This window comes from Choristoneura fumiferana, chromosome 6 (assembly GCF_025370935.1).
Source record: "Choristoneura fumiferana chromosome 6, NRCan_CFum_1, whole genome shotgun sequence".
NCBI lineage: Eukaryota > Metazoa > Arthropoda > Insecta > Lepidoptera > Tortricidae > Choristoneura > Choristoneura fumiferana.
The window spans coordinates 11,821,596-11,842,091 of record NC_133477.1 but is presented as its reverse complement, the minus strand read 5'-3'; the positions used below and the strand labels follow the sequence as shown (position 1 = coordinate 11,842,091).

The 20,496-nt window shown below is 37.5% G+C and overlaps 1 protein-coding gene across 2 annotated transcripts in view; it reads right to left on the bottom strand.

Moving 5' to 3' along the window:
• Positions 1–11,185: 11,185 nt before the first annotated feature.
• The window catches only part of LOC141429080 (uncharacterized), a 155,183-nt gene continuing 145,872 nt past the window's right edge, over positions 11,186–20,496 (bottom strand). Inside the window, exons 3-6 of one of the 2 annotated variants that reach the window (XM_074089263.1) lie at positions 16,313–16,509; positions 13,922–14,159; positions 13,066–13,143; positions 11,186–12,671 (exon numbers count right to left, since the gene is read on the bottom strand). In XM_074089263.1, the coding sequence (XP_073945364.1) occupies positions 12,359–12,671; positions 13,066–13,143; positions 13,922–14,159; positions 16,313–16,509 (826 nt within the window). In that variant the 3' untranslated portion in view covers positions 11,186–12,358. The remainder of the gene's footprint in view (positions 12,672–13,065; positions 13,144–13,921; positions 14,160–16,312; positions 16,510–20,496) is intronic. The other variant, XM_074089264.1, reaches the window with a different exon arrangement.

Below are 20,496 nucleotides of genomic sequence, written 5' to 3'. Positions count from 1 at the left end.
AGCAGCACGCAAGCGTTGCCGACATCAAATATACAGCACTATTAGAACTTAGAGTTCTACTGGTGATCCATAAAGGTGTCAAGAAAAGATTATTTACTTATAAAAGTGATTAAACCGTTATTATACAGCTAAAGCTGTACTAAGTTTTTATAAAATACTCCGTGTAAACTTAAAGCTTTAAAACAGAATATTTGAACTCCACTTTAAAACCCTATGCATTTTTTGACACTTCAATCTAATGTTATCCTTCAAGCTGCATAGAGGCTGTATTTTGCATGTGATCACTTACTTACTACAGCTATAAGTTATAAAATGGTATCACTTTATACTTGTTTCTGTATAATGGTATATGAAAACTACTTTCTAAAGCTTATTATTAATGCGTAACTGTACACTCTTGTCAGTGTAATAGTTTCATAACTTCTGTCAAATATGATTTTATAGAACTATAATAATAAATGAATTCTGTAATACAGCTTTAATCTGTATTACTGACATGCTGTATAATTTATTTGCTGAAAACTGATGTACAGCCTATATAATAAAAATATTATATTATAACGGCTATTAAAGGGTAAAAGCTGTGAAACGGAATCCAGAAAGTGCGTAGTAAAACCACGGAATCTATAATACTCTCCAGATATCTTTACGCTGTATAAAATCTGTCGCCATTTTCGAACAAATAACAATAAAAGAAAATATGACTTCTTACATTATTTTGAGTATTGCTGAAGTTATAGTTATGATTTTCAGAGAAATAAATCATAAGTGATACCTGTTGTACAGTATTATTTAACAATCTTATGATTCTAACCTCAAAACCATAAACTTACTTACTTGTTTTGGTAATATTACTCGTGAATTCTTCAGTATTTCGCGGGCGCGTGAATATTTTTCCACAAAACTATGCACTATTTCCCAGTAAAAATAAATCGGCACGTTGAATCTACAATTATCACTACCTAAAGTCCAACATTTATTCTTGACTTATAACTTCACAGTAAATTGGCGGCCCACCATTATCATAACTAAAAAGAATAAGCGGTTGTTTTCATAAATTTCACATTGTAATTCTCATAAAAAACCAATGAAGAACTATTATCTTTTTAAGAAACTTATAAGAGAATAACTATATGCCTATGGTTTTCTTCAACATCATACTACAGCTCTTCTACAGCTATAGTACAGCCTATTTTTTAGCTATACAGCAACTATACAGCTATAATAACGCATAAGGCTGTATAACAAGGGGCCCAATTTTTACTTATAGAGGTTGTATAAGCGCTTATACAGCCCTTGTACAGCCTCACTATATAGCCTGTGGAATACAATAAAACTAAAATACAGCTTCTATACAGCCTGTCGTGCTGCTTGGGTAGTAGGTGTGTATAATTGTTGATGTGTATTATTGTTCGTACTAACATAGGCAATAAGGTTTTTCATGTTACTAACATGATATGGATAATCTCCGGAAGAATAGATTATTATTATTATTATTATAAAATTTCACGACTTCACATGACATTATCCTCTCGACAATAATATCATACAAACCAAATGACAAAGCGTTTTAAAATGGATGTCGTTCTCCCCAGTTCTCCCTGTAGGTAAGCCATTTTATATTTTTTAAAGTATTTGTAGGTTGTGTGGGTGCTTAATTTTACCGCGTCTAATTAAATTCCAGCGGTATCAAACTTTACAGCGCATTATTTCATTCACAAGTCAAACGAGGCATATAAGAACACAACCAACAAGCCCACGCCAACTAATTGAACTTCAGTTTAACATTCACAGGTTCTTGTTGCTATTGTTGAACTATTCCATTTAATAAAGATTAATACAAGTTAATTAGAATATTACCTGAACTAAGGCGCTGGGGATGGAGCCAACTTTGTTCCCAAGTTCTGACTATAACATAAGTTTTGTCTCTGCAAAAGTATCTAAGTAGATTACGCAACGGTTCTTATAATAATAGGCGTTCTATTAAGTTAAAACTATAAAAAAGCAAATCATGAGGTGTCAAACTGTACAGTCGAAAAAACTGAATCACGCACCTTTTCATAAACTATTTCGCTATGATTTCTTAAAATTATTTAAAAAAGAACTTGTACTATGTTTTTGAAAAATAAAACATACATTATTTCTATTTGGATATCGGTAGTACGTTAGATCATAAGCTAAATGGTATCTAGAATGAATAAAATGCGTTGTATTTCATATTCTTCATACTTAATGTAAGTTTTATTTTTCAAAACAACTGAGTTCGATTTCCGAATTAAGTATAAGTTTTTTTTAAATGTATGAATGCAGTTTGTCTTGTTACTAAAATCGATGACATGGTCCCTAAGAACAGATCTTCGTATGTCTTATAGTTTCAGACTTTCCCAAACTGACCGATCTAAATAAGCCACTCTGTATACCTACCTATAGTAGGTACCTACCTATCCGCTATCAAGTCCAATTGTCCAATCTAAATCTCTGTATAGAGGGATGATTATTTACGACATTTCTAAACCGGCCGTATATCCAAGACTAAATACGTACGTCAATTCCAGGGTCGCGTATTTCATCCTCCGGACGTCCCGGAATAACTCACAAATACCGGAATCGACCACGCCGCTTTGCGGAATGTTACTTTACAAATTCCATTATTTTAATAATCTATAATTTATATAATGATGCAGCTGACTGAATGGCTGATTGACATTATTATTTATTACTGATTGACTGTACGTAGTACAGCTCAGACTACTGAACCTGCCACCTGCCTAGGCGCTTGAAAGTTTTCATGTATCAGATCATACACTGAAGACGGTTTTTTGCAAATTTAACCCCTAAAGGAGTTAAAGAAGGGAACATATCAAATAATAACCTAGGTATTCATCCATTCAGTTACTTGATGTATTCAGCACTATATTAAAAACATTCTGATTTTTTTTTACAGGGGTGTAAACGTTTTTCAGAATCTTTTAATACGAAATTTAACAACTCCTGAATCCTGCATAATAATTATGAAAATATAAATATACATTTTGTTTAACGAATAAAAATACGGTTGAAAATTGAATATAGAGTGATTTTTTGAAAATCTATATGTCTGGTCCTTTCCGAAACGCTTTTCTCTATGTACTCTTAGAAGGTAGGTATGTTGCTGCTTGTGCGTGACATCTCTTTCTAACTCTGTTATATGTATTTAAATATGTACCTACTTAGCTTAAAAATTGTCTTGCCATGCAATAACACGCCGCATTGTCAAGCTTAATAAATAAAGAAGTTTTTGGTAAACAAATCATTTCTAATACAAGCTTTTCTTTTGCTGACTGTAGGTTTTGTTGAATGTACTTGTATTGTCACCCAAACTACATTTGCATACCAAATTTCAAGTCGATGCCATTAACCGTTGAAGAGTTCCGTCCGGTGGAGACGATCCTGGCCGGACTACCAGAGGGGCTACTAGGAAATTCGAAAATCGAAATTTGTGTCGTACCATGCCTCTCACTCGTACTAAATAATATATACTCGTATTAAATAATATAAGCGTCAGCGGCATGGCAAGATACGAAGTTCGAATTTTGCACTTCGTAGTAATAGGCCTGGATGTCAACCAAACTGGAAGTTAGTCGAATTTAACTTGCGAGATTTGATTACAGACAGACGACAGAACGGGACAGGTGAAACTAAATAAAAGCTTGTAAAAATAGTTAAATACCGTATTGTATTGGTACGATAAAATGATTTCAAAGTGTACCTATGTATACCTACCGTTTGGAAGACGTGACTACATTTTGAATCAAAAACTCCGACGAAGAAACTTTAACTGGGTGTTCAGTCAAACTACCCGGCAATTAATGCTAAAGAGGAAGAATTAAAATAAATTAATAGATTCTACATAGTTTTATCAAATGTACCCAAAGCTTAACGTACAAAAATATTACCAAATTTATGAAACCCACAATTTACAAACGACAGATTACTTCTGTTGCCCACAAAAGTTTTATGACATCGTCCTTACCTAACCCACCCGAAAACTTTCATTTCGTAGAGTATTTGTCATTGTATATCTCGAACGGCATAAACTAGATATATACCCAGTTGGCGAGAGGACGAGTGCCATCTGGAGAATGAAAAAACTATCTGATCTTTAAGGCCATCGATGGTCTTTACGTCCCTATTTCATTGCGAGATAACCGTGGCAGACAACCTTTACTAAGCTTTCAGTTTGATAACTTCAGCTTCGAATGTGACTCATACTAGACGGGTAAAGGCTCACACGGGGAGTTTATAAAGTTACCTACTCGAGAAAATTGAATGGTTCCCTTCGCGATGCAATTGCATGGTAGCTTTGTGGAATTACCATAACTTTCTCGTTTCAGTTTTATTGTGCTGCCGCGTGGGAGCTATGGCTTTCTTAGTCCATCTAATCGCAGCCTTACCCAGCTTATTATACCCTCAATAGTCTTCAGGATTTTGAAAATACAATTTTCGAAATTAGGGCGCAGCATTAAAAGAAAGATAAGAAAAATGATTTATTAACGGTCCCAACAGTACCACCACCAAACACAAAAAATAATACCTAATATGTATTTTACTAAATTACAATACAAGCATTAATTTACATCGTATGGTGATCTTTTCATCCTACTTTTTATTAAAATTGCGAAAGTTTGTGCCTTGTGTGTGCCTGCGTGTGTGTGTTTGTCTGTATGTTTCTTTCACTCTGAAACTACTAGATAAATCTCTAAAATAACACACAAGCTACTTTTTATCCCGATATTCCCCGAGATTCTGATTTCCAAGTGTAAAATCCCAAAGTTATAACAGCTGTGTACCTATAGGTACATATAGAGGCATGAAAGTTCTTTATGCAATGTATTTTTCTAAATTTTCTTCCATAAAAAAAAACTCCTGGCAATAACGAACACAACAAAAAAAGAATTACTTAGCGAAATCGGTCCAGCCGTTCCCGCGTTTAGTATTTATATATAATATTATATTATATAGATTGTTAACACTTTATTTAATAAATCGATATATACCTACCTAGCCATTTTGTATAGAGTGCATATTTAGGTATTTATTCGGAACAATAAAATACATGGCAAACTGCTAAACGGCTTACGGAAATCTCTTTCTCGGGAAACATTAAACTCTGATACTGCAAAACAGGGACATGACGGGTATTATAAGGGGTCTCATGGCGTGGAACCCTAAAAACACAGCTCTCAGGCGAGTGCTTATTCAGCTGCCATTAGCGAGGCTGGCGGGGAGCCGACGAGTCAATAAATCATTTCTCGGCATATCGGCATCTCTTGTCGATTCCATTCAATAGCGATTTACCCAAAGCGCTTCCTGTAACTAAGAAAGGCGTACAGTACGGTTCTCTGACTTTTCCTAACTCACGATTTTCAATGAAACCATGTTTTTCGGAACTTTTATAAAACAAACCTAACCTATTCTACTGTGTTCTATGTACACAAGCATAACAAAATACACCGAGAAAAAAATTTGGTTTCGGAGAAGTTTGAGTTAGGAAATGAAACATTTGGCAAACAATAATTCTACGAAAAGGCAGAACCCGGTACAGTACGCTGTAGGGTGGGTCGACATTTGTATTTGTATACTTCTAACGTATCATATCGTATCACTGGTTGCGTAGCGCCGACAATTATTGTAATTAATTTGGTCGTTTAAATCAGAGTACCTAGGAAACTGGGCGGCTAAATTGTGTTTTTTTGGAGAAGATAATTTAAATAAGCTTTGAAAGTAAAACGGAATCTTCGTAAAGGAAATAAAGAAAATAAGACTCATCCGACCTAGGTTTGAACTCTAGGCCTCTAGTTTACAACATGTCCAACACAGTATCTCTGCGGTCGACCATGTTGATGATAGAGCTATCGAAACGCATTAAATGAAATGTATTAGCAGTAGCTCTGTGGCAGTAGATAGTTAGTACATAATGTATAAAAGATCAAAGTAGTTAAAGCAACAAGGCAGACATGATTGTATGCAGGAAGCCTCTAGGTTATCGATTTGTCGATTTTTTTGGTGCGTTTGTAACTTACCTATTACTAACATAATCAATCATACATACATTGCTTTCCAACGTTGCCTTTGCCACGCTTACTCGATAGGCTCTAGCTTATACAGACCTGCTGTTTTTTGTACAAATGTAATATGCGCGTACTCTCTGTTTTTCAGACACAAGTAGGTACCTAATGCGCCTGCGAGAAGGTATCTCGTCTTATTGTTCATGTTCTCAAATTTACAATAAATTATTCCTGTAGATACCTAAAACGAGTAAATTCTGAAAACTGGAAGACGCTACTTACCGACTTTTGTATACTAGCCGAAACAACTGGAGGTCTGAGGGGGAGGCCTATGTCCAACAGTGGACGCCCCTCCGTCTGTGTGTGTGTGTGCTCTTACTCAAGTATCATCTATAGATACAGGTGGTAGCGTTTTTGATTGAACACACCCAAACTTAGATGTTTTCCAGGACTTATTATTGTGGTTGACAAAATGCTCCTACCATATATTATACGTGTACCTATTGTGTCAAAGGCGTCGTGACTATATTTCAATCTTTCCGATGCAGAGGCACCTTATGCTTACTTTGCAGGGGTATTCAGTAAAACTAACCTGCAGAAATATTCCTAATTAAAACATCTGTACCTCCACTTAAACTAGGTAGTTTGCTAATGTCTTTTGTAACTCGAAATAAAAGATCAGTTCTTTTTCTGTCTCTCTGGAAAACGAAGAAAACCGAAGAGTCCCGATAACATTCTAATTGAATCTATACGAGTACTGACACCATAGCTGAGTGCATGGCTGATATTTAAGTTGCAAACTTTACAACTCTCTATTCAGGTTGAATTATTCGCCTCAAGGTATTACATTGGCCACCAAGGATACTTTCTGATTGCCGAAGTCCGCTGGCGTTACTTAGGCGCGGATTACTGGTTATTTGTTTGGTGACCCGGCCGCCAGCCCAGCGTAGGTAAGCATACAAAATCCCTTCAAATCCTAGTGAGGTTGGTCCCGTAGTAAGATTACACAAAGGTGGTATAAAGTGAACGTACTTACACGTTCGAATTATCTATAAGTTTCATCTACGTGACACCATACTTCTGTGAGGTGTTTGTCTTGCTCTTGTGCGATAGTCTTTTGAGAATTATTTACCTCTGCGGTGAAGTTTCTTTCTTAACGAAAAATTTATTAAGTATGGTGGCATGTAATGACTGTATTACCTACTTGTATAAAAACAACTTTTTTTTTTATTCGACTGGATGGCAAACGAGCAAGTGGGTGTCCTGATGGTAAGAGATCACCACCGCCCATAGATACCTGCAACACCAGGCAGGGGGATTGCAGATGCGTTGCCAAACTAGAGGCCTAAGATAGGATACCTCAAGTGCCAGTAATTTCACCGGCTGTCTTACTCTCCATGCCGAAACACAACAGTGCAAGTAGCACAGCTGTTTCACGCCAGGATTAGCGGGCAAGATGGTGGTAGCAATCCGGGCGGACCTTGCACAAGGTCCTACCACCTACATTATGGAGAGAGCTATGCTCGGAGTTTCTTTGCGCGATAGAATCCAGAATTCAGAAATTCACTGAAAAACTAAAGTCACCGACATAGCTGATGTGGCAATAGGCGGGTGACATCGCTCAAAGAACAGATAATCGTTGCGTTAGAAAGTTCCTCGAGTGACGACCATGAACCGGAAGGCGAAACGTCGGTAGGCCTCCCTTTAGGTGGACTGACGATAGGTATCGCGAAAGTTGCGAGCAAACGGTGGATGCAAGTTGTCGTTCACTGTGGCGTTCTAAAGTGGAGGCCTTTGTTTAAGAGTGGACGTCTTCGGGCTCATGATGTTGATAATGATAAAAATATAGAAACCTCTGTTTAGACTGTTGCTAAACATTTCTTAAGTAAAGTTTCGACAAAGTCATAGGCCACAAAGCAACCTAGCCTAATGGTTACTTCAGTACCTAAGTTATTTTATTCTCCATACGCGTCCTTACAGGCACGTTTACAAATAAATCACTAAATACCGTGCAAATTAAGTTCTGAAATATTTTTATAATAGCGTGTAGGTACTATTCAACCTGTCTAAAACGCCTAAACAGAGTAAAACTCTTCTACTACGCTACTCTAAAGTCAAAACAAAGTTGGCCTCAAAATAAAATAACCCACCAAAAACGATTTAAGTTTGCATAAGGAGGGGAAGTATTGGTTATGCATATTCGGTGCGCTTGGATGCGCTCAGGTACGCCCGGGGGATCGCTTCGTGCATCTACATCCAATATTTTGAAATTTTAGTGCAGAAACTTGTTCAGAACCCTGCATAGCGCCGGGAAGCGCTGTGATATTGTAATTGAATGCATTTTGGTACGTTCGATGTGATTGTATGTGTTTTAATCTGAGAACATTATTGGAACTGGAACGTTCTGTGCAAGTTATCGTCTTTTCTGTTGGGTTGGGGTGCCTACGTTATTAATCTGTTTTGATATTTGGACGTTTGGATTTTTTGAACAGGTCGTTAAAATGTACCTAGCTTATTTAAAATACAGCGTGGAACGTATACCTAGTGCCATCCACGAAGACGCGTGATTTTGTCAAAATTAGACATTAATGACATTGTAATAAGAACCACGGCACGCGTCATCGTGAATGACTCTACCTATAACGATGAACTTTAGTATTCAATATTCTAGCTGTTATGTATTTGTAAAATAGAAACCGGCCAAGTGCGAGTCGCATCCGAGTACCAAGGGTTCCGTACATCTCTAAAAAATCAAATATATAGTTAGAGAATCGATTTTTTGAACAGGTCGTTAAAACGTACCTAGCTTATTTAAAATACAGCATGGAACGTAACGATGAACTTTAGTATTCAATATTCTAGCTGTTGTATTTGTAACATAACAAAATAGAAACCGACCAAGTGCGAGTCGCATCCGAGTACCAAGGGTTCCGTACATCTCTAAAAAGTCAACAGGTTTAGGTAGGTACTTAGCTGTCCAAGTTCATAAAGTACCTACCAGCCGTTAACAATACGGCTCTTACATGGGGCCACCTTATTTTTGTTCTAGTTCTATAGTGTCATCCACGAAGACGCGTGATTTTGTCAAAATTAGACATTAATGACATTGTAATAAGAACGCACGCGTCATCGTGAATGACTCTACCCATATCTCTGTAACGGTTAAACGTGTAAACCTCAAACTCAGAATCATAAGAGAGAAGAATATTTCACGTTTGAAACGTGTAATATATTTTTTATTCAATTTTATTTTCATTATTTGTTGTCGTAGCGGCAACAAAAATACATATTAATTGCGTTTAGTTGTCTATATTTTAAGGTTCTTGATTGACCCACAGCCCTGTGACACACAGACATACGGATATATAGTCAGACGGGCAGATAGGGAAGCGACTGATTCAGGTACGGAACCCTAAAAACGTTAAGTTAGCTCACTGTGCACGCAGTTAGGCAGAAGGAATGGGTACACAGTGACGCGTATCACAATCATAGCGGTACGGAGTGGAATCGAAATTTATTACGCACCCTCAGAGCTTGCGCATCGATCACTGTGTACCTACCTTATCGCGTAAGTGGGTCTTTTGCCCACAAGCTAGATACATTCCATCTAAATGGTTTGATGGAAACTTTTGTAAAGAGAAGAACGTGAAAAACCTAGGAGAGATAAAAGCGTAATGAAATAGAATTTGTTTCACGTAGACCTATATTTCTCTGCTTACTACATAGGTACAGTCGACCAAATGGCGCAGCGTGGAATCTTTGTGCTACTAATGTCATGTTGACATCTCATACTTTTGTCAAGGAAATCATAGTGAAATTGATTATTAAAAGGTTTCACCCTGGGTCATGATTCAATTTGTTTGACCGTACAAGCCTATACTAATTCCTACCTAAGAAAGAAAACGTTGAAAAGAGAAGGATTGTTTCTTATCTCTGCAGCTAAGTTTAAAGGCCACTTGCTATTAAAAATAAATTTAGACTGGTTCGAGTTTCGTACATTTTGCCACTAGTAAAATGAACTTAACACAAAATCGAGATTTATTTTTTCCAGCACGTAGTATTAGGACATTTTTTATTTTATTTGACTGGATGGCAAACAAGCAAGTGGGTCTCCTGGTGGTAAGAGATCACCACCGCCCATAGACACCTGCAACACCAGGGGGATTGCAAATGCGTTGCCAACCTAGAGGCCTAAGATGGAATACCTCAAGTGCCAGTAATTTCACCGGCTGTCTTACTCTCCACACCGAAACACAGCAGTGCAAGCACTGCTGCTTCATGGCAGGATTAGCGAGCAAGATGGTGGTAGCAATCCGGGTGGACCTTGCACAAGATCCTACCACCTGCAAAAATCCATAAGTCTTAACTGAAACTATATCTCATAGTAGAATAGTATATTTTTCGAGTTTAACGTTTAACTTCGTAAATCATACAACTAGAACAAAGTTAGAAATGAGTTAAGCGAAAAAAATTCAGAAATGTATAATTTTCACGGCACGAGAAGGAAAAGTTTGCGCCAACTGCGGCAAATGAACCACGTAACATAATTTTATGAACTAAATTTACGAGAAGAGTGCGGTCTTTAAATCAAAGAAGAGTATTTGCACGGGCTATATTGCGAAGTTTTGCGGAGCCTGCCGAGCGGGAGGAAAAGGAGACCTTGGTCAACTTTATTTTACGATGAAACGTATATTATTTGCAAACTACTGGGCTGACTTCATGGTTAGAAAGTTATGACGCCAGAGCTTTATACTTACCTACTACAATCGAATATGTAGGGTAATATCAAGCGGAAGACTTATTACGAAATTTTATTCATTCATAATTCTTGCTTTATTACGTTCCCATTGTGCCGGGCGTTTTATTAATCTGGTCCGATTTTCATTTTCCCGCCGTGGCTGGTCGTCGTGACAAAATTGCTTTACAATATAATTACAGAGGACCATTGTTTCGGTGTCCGCTCGCAGTGCTTCGATTTACATTTAGAATGGAACAAATTTGTACAGAATCCACCCTTTAGCATCGACCACAGTTTCCGTTTACATTTAAAGAGTGTACGAGTTGGCTGGGAAATTATAGCTCTAGAGATTGAAGGATAGTAACTGTAAAACTAAAAAGGAGAAAACCACTTTGTTCACTAAAGATCTTTATTTATTTCTTATAATACAAATAACTTTATGTACAACATATTATTGATACAATAGGTAATTTTTTAATGTAACAATTTGTTAACAGTAACAGTAGGTACGGTGATTGATTAAATAATTAAAATAATGGTACACGTCATACCTACCATAATTGCCGGAGGATTTGAATACGGATATTTTTAAAGTTTATTGATAATATTTACCTCCAATTACTATAAACAAAATGAAGACAACTAGACCAGTGGACACTTAGCTTATAATCATAACCATGACTGCATGGGATGAAAAATAAGCACTTTTATATCAGACTCATTGTCTTAACCGATAAAGTAACATATTGCTTACTTCAAACACTCGGCGAGATGGATCCTGCGTAACCGAGAGAGGGCAGATTGTGATACAAGGTAGGTAACAATAATAAATGGTGCAGGGCATATCATAATAAATTATGGAAAATTAGTAGGTAAGATAGTGCGTAAGATCTATAGGCATTTAACAGCAATATGTCACTTCTGGTTGAGTTATTTAGTATCTGGAAAACTAATAAACATATTTACATTAAGCATAAAACCATTGGCACGATTATAAAATAACACTGTATTCAATCTTGTACATTACAGCAAAGGATTTGGTTTAAATAATTAATTGATCTTTGTTTGAACAATTAACGCTAATTATTTGTATCTATCATTTTATTTACACGGCACATGGTTTAAGGTAATTAATTTACCTAAATAAAACTAAACGAGACAGTGATTGTCGTACTTTTAAAATATTTACACATAACTTATATGCAATGAAGGTACATGAAACCATTACAGAATGAAAATGCACATAGTGATTTAACACAATCTACGTTCAATAATAATAATTAATAGGGTCTTCTTTTTGGTCGCTTTGCTTAACATAGTAAGGTACTAGGTAGACTGTTTTTTTACTAATTTTTGTTTTCTTACTCCTGCTGTTTTCTCTTACAACACTTTTGCATTACTTACAAAATCTACTATGCAGCATTTCCACCCCTACTAAAACTTACAGAACAATAACACCTTAAATAGTACTGAAAGGTACTACAATAATCACTTTTCGCTTTTTCACTTTGTCCAAATCTCACACCACACGTCTCGCGAGAGTCACGTTCACACTACATATTAAATAGGTTCGTTATAAATGTGCCAGTATGTCGATTTCGGTCGGCGGTTGCATATGCATATGTGATTCGTTGAGGGCTGTCGACCCGGATACTGTCACGATAACTGGTTGCGCGTCGGTGTGGACTATGGTTACGAGGTGATGTTCATCTTTCTCTTGTTCTGTGGGTTTGGGTAAGGCTTCAAGGGTGTCTTCGGCGTATTTGAGGTCGAGGGGGGAGAGGGGTAGGGCGTCGGACACTGAGACCGGGGGGTCGGCGCGGGGCGCGCGGTACGAGGGCGGCCCGCTGTACTCGGAGCCGCACCACGCAGCGCCGGTCGACCCTCTGCAAGTAGGCGAAGAAATAACATGTGAGACAGTACTTTTGAGATTTAATCAAGGGGTGCTTATACTGAGCAACTTACAAAAAGTACATACATTTTGGTATTACGTAGGTACATATGAAATTATCGCAAATGTACCTACACAACTTCCCAAAATATCTGTCAATCTGGAATCAAGAATAACTAGCGCTAAAGGAGTTGTCAATTTATATTGTTTGAAGGTTTGAAGTTTGGATGTCGTCCAATGCGTTCTTATCCTATTATTCTAGGATATATTTAATTCTAGACTAGAACATTACGTAGGGATGTTTTACATGAACTGTCGGAGGCCGTATTGTATTAATAAACAAGTAGCTATGGTTCCCTTGGTAAAGCGATAAATGTAGGAATATTTACCTGACTAGACTGGCTGAATTAGATCTGTACGTAGGAGGCGGTGACACCGTGGGCGCACTTCTGTCTAAGAGAAGTAACCTGAAAAGATTAATAATAAATTAATATACTAAATAGTACAGTCATAAATGAATCGACATATTATTATGCCCTTTAACGCAATAACACAATGTTAATTATTAAAAAGTAAGTGAACATTGTTTCACTAAATAGAACACTGAACTTCTGCTCTTGTATAAAAATCCGCCACGAGCTTTACTTTTCATTTAAATTCCCTGTGCAGTAGGCTCTCATTTGATTGCGAGTGCTGTTTGAAGAACTAAACATTTAAACGCAGACACGTTCCTTCAATTTATCTGTACCTACTGCACTTAAATTATAATAAATTTTCTGGTTAATGGCTATACTTATTTAATTTTGTCTTGCACTTTATATTCCATTATTGGACGGCCATGTTCAGCAGAGTTAAAGCGTGCTGAACAAACTTGTGACTATAGAAAAAAAAAAAGTAATACCCATAAAATCTTGAACGCATACAAACTTATTTCGTAGTTTGATGTAAATAGATACATTATTAATGTTATCTTATAGCTTTGACTTAGCCACCATTTGTAAGCTACTTCATACCTTTTTCTAGGCATATTTCATAAAAAAATTATAAAAAAGTAGTTGTGTTAATATTTATTTCAACGGAGGTTTTTCCGAACCGTTGGTTTTTTGACATTCACAAGTGCTTATGATAAATTAAATAAAAATATTTTGACTTTGACTTTTGACTTCAAAAATAGACGATGAACCAACCTAATCTTTCTTAGCACATTTAATTTAGAATCGAACGAACATTTAACACGATACATACACATACCTGAGTCTATACTCTTGCATAGAGGCCTGGTACGTCGGCGGGGGTGGCCTGTAGTGGAACTCTGGATACAGCATGGCCGCGTAAGGATGGTGCGGCCTAGCATAGCTGGGTGGCAGGCGCGGCACGAGACGTCTGCACGACGACCGTCGCAGCCCGAGCAGCGCGCAAGGCGCGTCGCGTGCGCCGAGCCGCCATGCTAGGCCTGCCGCTGTTACTAGCACTACGCCTATACCTGGAATACAGAAGTTTAAGTTAGAGAGGCCTAAAATTAAAACAAATTAAACTGTTTAACCTTAGCTTCTAATCTTAAATTAAAAAGATTTTTTGAGTTAAGGGGTCTCTAAAATTTGTTTGTACAATGTGATCACAATTTAACAATTCTAACAATGCTAAATATACCGTGACAAGCTCGCACGCGGCACATGAACGGGCGATTCGGGGCGATTAGAAGAGTAGTAAACATAAAAAGGATCTTACCACACCTCGCCTACTAAACTATTCCAGTAAGGGCACATCAAAACATAGGTACCTAATAACAGACCTTGCCAGTAATTAATTTTATGATTTTATTATTGTTTTATTTTATTGTTTCCTGTGTAGGAAGTCCCAGCAATTATAAACCTTTTTCCTACGTGAAGGTTATTTTACACGGAAAACCCATATACATAAGTACAGAAAATATTACTACCTATGTCGGAAGGAAGTCAACCCTCGCAGCGATAACATAACTTTAAATGCCTGCATATTAAATAAATGCTTTAGAATAATAATTAGCGTCGTATCGCAATAATTACAAAATAATTTGGCACGCCATAACAACTGCCGTAACTTTAGCAACTGTTCTTAATTGCTTTTGCTCGTGCTCACGAACAATATGTCTCGGTATGATCCCGTGATGTCAGTAAGGAGAGCCACATGTTGTTCTGTGCTCCTCGAACCCAGTTCCAATGAAATCATATGTACATTGGGGTATAGAACAGGGGATAAAGAGCATGTGGGTGAGTGTACGCATAATATCCTCAGTATAATCGGTGCGTCGCGCCGACGGATGGTGATGCGTGAAGTTCGCGGTTGACTGACACGTACAAATTGCCCCGTCGGTACAACAATAGATCGCTTGCCTGTAACAACAACATCATTTGTCCCTAACGCTAATGAAAATCCAATTAATTCCGCTCCAAAACTCATTTGAAGTTTAATTGAAAACTTCGCCCGTTGAAGGGCGGACGCGACTTTGTGAATGATGTAATGAGATTTCGGCCAGACTTGTTATTGTCATGTGCATGGCGAATACCCAATGAGCTCCCGGATTGTTTCACGGTTAATTACCACCATTTGTTACGTACCCATAAAGCCGTTTGCTCGAATTTATGAATATTAGAACACGGGACGTTGGAAAATCTGCTCTTGTACCGTGGGCCCGCGAAATTGGAGTCGGGTGACGGTTTGTCACCTACTTTCATTTTGTTCGCTGGACCATCGGACCGGATAACTGGGTTTTAATCGGCGATAAAATAAAAAAAGTCTAGTTCGGCTCAGTTAAGCATGAAACGAGTTGCGAACTGTTAAATGATCAAAGACTGCCTATAAAGGGCTTTATTCAAATGGGCAATTTCATTTTGCCACGGAAAAGTTTTAGATCGGTATCGGTTTCATCTTGTCCGACCACGGTTACCTAAATACTTAAGAGTTATCTAATACTGCGATGTACTTGACCATTTTATTGTTACTCATTAACATTTTTCTCTTTAAATGGAAATATCAGATCTTTCATTTCAATATTTGTCATTGTGGTACCAAATTAGTCATAGCAATTATAAAAATTCCACCACACTTGTTTCTTTATAACGTGTATGTCTCTACTATAAGAACCGCCCTAAGTTTTTATTTTCTGCAGTGAATGCAGAAGTCACAAAAAATAAGTATGTGTCTAAAAAACCTAACTGCCCACAATATCTTGTAAAAACTCAAGTTTATATAAAAAATCGAGATGCTCGTTGACCACGCGTAATACATAGGTACATATTATGTGTTATTTCATGTGGAAAAGGAAGAAGGCGGGCGGGTTCTGAATACGCACAGACGTAGCGAAGAAGCAAGGTGAAAATATTGTAGTTCATCGTTTGTTATGGACCTCCGCAAAGTAACGCCTGAATCAATCAATGTTTTTTTTGGTTAAGTGGCCTTAAGGGCCAAAGACACTATGTCCTTGCTTTTGTTTACTTGTTTAGTTTTAGCCCAGACAGTGCCGGAGTCTCACTGGCAAAAAACCCGCCTGCATGTCCGTATACCCTGGAACATACTAGGTACTATGCCTATCCTGGAATCGAAACACGCCAATGCGGGAAGGAGAGGAGAGGAGAGAATTAATGACTATACACTCACCTATCATAAGCAGTAGTAACGTGAGCGGTGCTCTGGGGTGTGGCCTCAGTGCACCCAACACGGCGCCGGCGGCCACGAGGCAGGCGCCGACGACGCCGAGGAACAGCACACACAGTCGGAGCGGGGGCCGGCCACAGCATGACTTGGGCGCATTCCCTTCGCCCTCGGAACACGCATACGCAGCACCTCTACCCGATCTGAAATTAATATTCGCATGTCAGAAGACTGAGATTAAATTATTCCAGACAAATTAACTCATTCGCTAACGGCTGTCAAATCGAAGATTTCTTCAGGTGCCACGAAACGAATGCAATGTGGTTCAAACAGTAGCAAAATTATGACAGCGGCACGAGTAAAAAAATCACAAAAATGTTATGTTGCCAGCACCGGATTTATGAACGTTTACTTTGGGGTACCTAGGTATACTCGTATTAGGATGGTCAAAGGCTGGCAAAAGAAAGGGATAAGAAGTGGCAATAACTCATCAACGAGAGTAGTACAGCTCTTAAATGCTGATGGTGATGAGGACAAGATGATAATGATGATGAGTATTTTGAAGTTTCAGTTGTTACAGCCTAACTAAAAAAAGCTACAATCTGCTATAAATTGTTTTTTTCTTTGGTCGAGTTACCTACCCTAATAGTTATTTGGAAGGGTGTTACGAGTAGTTTAGGCCGGAATCTTGAGCTAAAAATTAGATCAACTATCAGAATAAGAATAATGGTATATTCAAATTATTGACCAGTAAAAGCTATCGAACGGATTGTTGTAATTTCACGCTTAGATGCAGTTACACTTTTAAATAAATCTGTGGAGCAGAAAACTGCAAGACTAACAGGAAGTAATAGTAATAAACCTGGTAAACAGTAACGACTCCCTATTAACAGCGTGGCAACAACGCATCTCGAAGGTTAATGGCGTAATACACGTTAAAGATCCTAATGTCTTCCCTGAGATTTCAAACGTGATGATTCAAACCAGCAAGGACGATGTGAGCAGTCGTTTAAGCATTTTGTTTGTATAATAAATACGCTTTGCAAGCAGTCCGAAAATACGCCTATGCAGTATAGTGTTCAGTATGTGTAAGAGGGTATGTGTAAAATACTCCACAGCTTTAAATTAAGTCTATTAAGGCTCACTCCAAGAGCACTGTGCAGCCTTATCTCCTGACTAACGCAGCTAGAACCCCTCTTTACAGCCTAAGTGTTGCGCGCAACTGTGATTAGCCTTAAGCTGACTTGATATTTTCATGAACTCGGAAAACATTTCACAAATGCACGGGCAGTTTTAAGTACTGGCTTTTAGCTCAAGTTTCTCTGGAGAGTACACATTTTTCTAACAACTGAATTATTTGATCGTTCCTTTGATTATTTCACAATTTAACTTCTGTAAGTAGTTGATAATTAGGTACTATCTTTTAGCGGTAATGGTTTCACTGAATAAAATATGCCATTAAAATCAATCTGGTTCATGTTTTTTTACAAACACGCGGTTTTGTCGGCTCAAATTAAACTACTACATTATTTGTTCTTAAGTACTTGTATTCTAAGATTATGTTCAATAGGAAGTTAAATACAAATCGACGTTCGTAATTTGACTAAACTAAATCGTGCTGCATAATGCATGAACGTAACTGCTCCGTGTTTCCGCACGATATGAAGCTTACGTCTCGTCTAAAATCCCATTATACCAATGATGATTTGCCCTGCAATGAGCCAGGAATTAGACGAGTATTCATGCACAACATACACTCAATAATAAATATTCTGGGTCAATAATATAAAATGTAATATCTCGAAAACTGATTCAGGCAGTTTTTTCGAATAGATTGAAAATTTAGGATAAGTTAATTTTAATTGAATAAAATTAAAATCTAATACGTTGTTATTTATTTTACTTAAAAACAATGCTACAATGAAGATACACGTCACCAAAAAATGCTTTCCGAGAGCAACTTCGAGTTTAAAAAATAGTCAAATCACGATTAATGCGCCCCCAATATTTAAAAAATGCCTTTGATTTCTCCAAATCCTATCTTGAGATCCTGAACTGATGGCACCGGGACCAACTAGAATACCTATTGTTTCAAATGAAAAAGGTTTTTTTACCCGACTGCGAAGAAGTCTGTATGTCTATTCCTATGTCCTCTCGTAACTACTCAATGGCTGAACCGATTTAGATAAATGATACGTCATTGGATTCGTCTTGATGACGCGAGTGACACTGGGTACATGAAATTCTTGAAAAATCAAAATGGCGGATTTTTAGCGCCAAATTGTAAGTATTCAAAAAATGATTTTTATTCAAATCTATCGAGTGGGGTATCAAATGAAAGCTTATAATTAGCCCATTCTAAATGTGTATAGTTTATAATCGTTTTAATATACCATTTCCACAGAAAAGTGGGAAATAAAATAATAAATTAAAAAAAAATCAAAAAACCCGACTGCCTTAATAAGGCAATCGGGTTTTTTGATTTTTTAATTTTTTTTTTAAATCGGTCTAGCTACCTTTGAGAAATCGTGTAATATATAGTACCTAATAACCCGAAATATTTGCACACGATCGAGTGTACTCTTGATGTAAATTCATTCCATTAGTGTAACTATAGTTAAGTAACATTTTATGAAAGGAAACGTCAGAGAGTAGGAGTAGGTGCTTTTGCGTGAAAAATTTCAACGTCATCGTTACGGCTAATTATAAAATGTTACCTGGTTCCCAGTAACTAATAATTCAGCTGAATGTATGAATACGAATATGAAAGCTTTAATGGCTTTCCTGTGTTTTAGACACTTTAGCTCGCTCTGCATTTTTCTTAGTTTTGTTTCGGCCATCCTGGATATAAGCTTCGGACATCAGACTGAGTTTATTTCTCGCCGACATTTCCGGATAACCCGTTCCTAAAACGGGCACGTGCTGAACTTAGCCTTTCATATTTTAGATTATTCAAAGCACGCTTTGGATCTAAATTGCCAACCCACATAGAGATTGAATGAATCTTTGTGCGCTCTAAATCACCTATGCATACATATATAAATTGCCGTCATTGGGAGTTCGGATGAATGCACACAAGTTTATCGACCCTATCATACGGCCCTAGAGGAAGAGGGTTCTTATAATGTTAATACTTAATGGTCGGTATCGGGGCACATACGCTTACATTGAAACAAAACCCGACCACTTTTATCTCGGTCACGCTCGACTACGAAGCTTTTTGAGCTATTGATTGCGACCAGAGACTCTTATTCAGTACGAAAGTCATAAGAAACACTGATAAAAGAAGTAGGTAGGGACTTATTAAATAATTGGAAACATTCACAGAGACGTCGAGACGGTAGCACTTAAAAAGTCAACTTTTATTATGTAAGTAGAAGACTGTCGGATTAAAGTTGAGTCATGAAACGAAGACAGAGTGTCATAAAGAATAAATTTAATCCTATCAAGTTTTGTTCATGTAATAGATCGATAGGTACAGCGAGTTTAAAAGCAATGAGACTAAGTTCTCATTGGACAAGTTTCGAGTATAAAGCGGTGCGACGTTCGCTGGGAATGGCCGTCGGACATTTTGATAAATTGCTTTGCTACAATAACATTCATTCCTCGGCGAGCTCGCCTCTTCTGTTTTTAATTTGACTAGTCATCGTTACGGCCTCAGTTGCAATCGAAGTTCGAAAAACACGTTTTTCATTCCTCAACTATATAGATTACGAGTAGATTACCTTTCATAATTTGAAGTTATTATAATTTGTATCGCGTAGCGTACGAGTAAGTCAGTGATTTATGACTCTACTGTCAGGCAAACTTTTTAACTGTAAATTTGAATGCACTCTGCTTATTTAAGAGCTGCGAAGTAAAAGTAAATCTACGAGTAATTGAAGGTTCGTCTTAGCGCGAGCTTTAAATGTAGTGGTGACAAATTAGCGCTCCGTGGTGCCATCTGCTTGGTGATCCGATAAGCGAGGGTAGGACGACTCACTCGCCGGTTTATGGGGCCCGTAATGGCTGCATCCACGCGATACGGGCCTTACTAGATAGCTTGGATGGCAATGATCGTATCTCTCGTACTTTATTTGTAAAATTAGGGTTACACTTTTCCTAGAACTCTACGCGCTGGACTTTTTTAAATTTTGTTTGGTTCATTTGTCGTTTCTCATTGATATTTAGATGAATATTTTGAATAACAT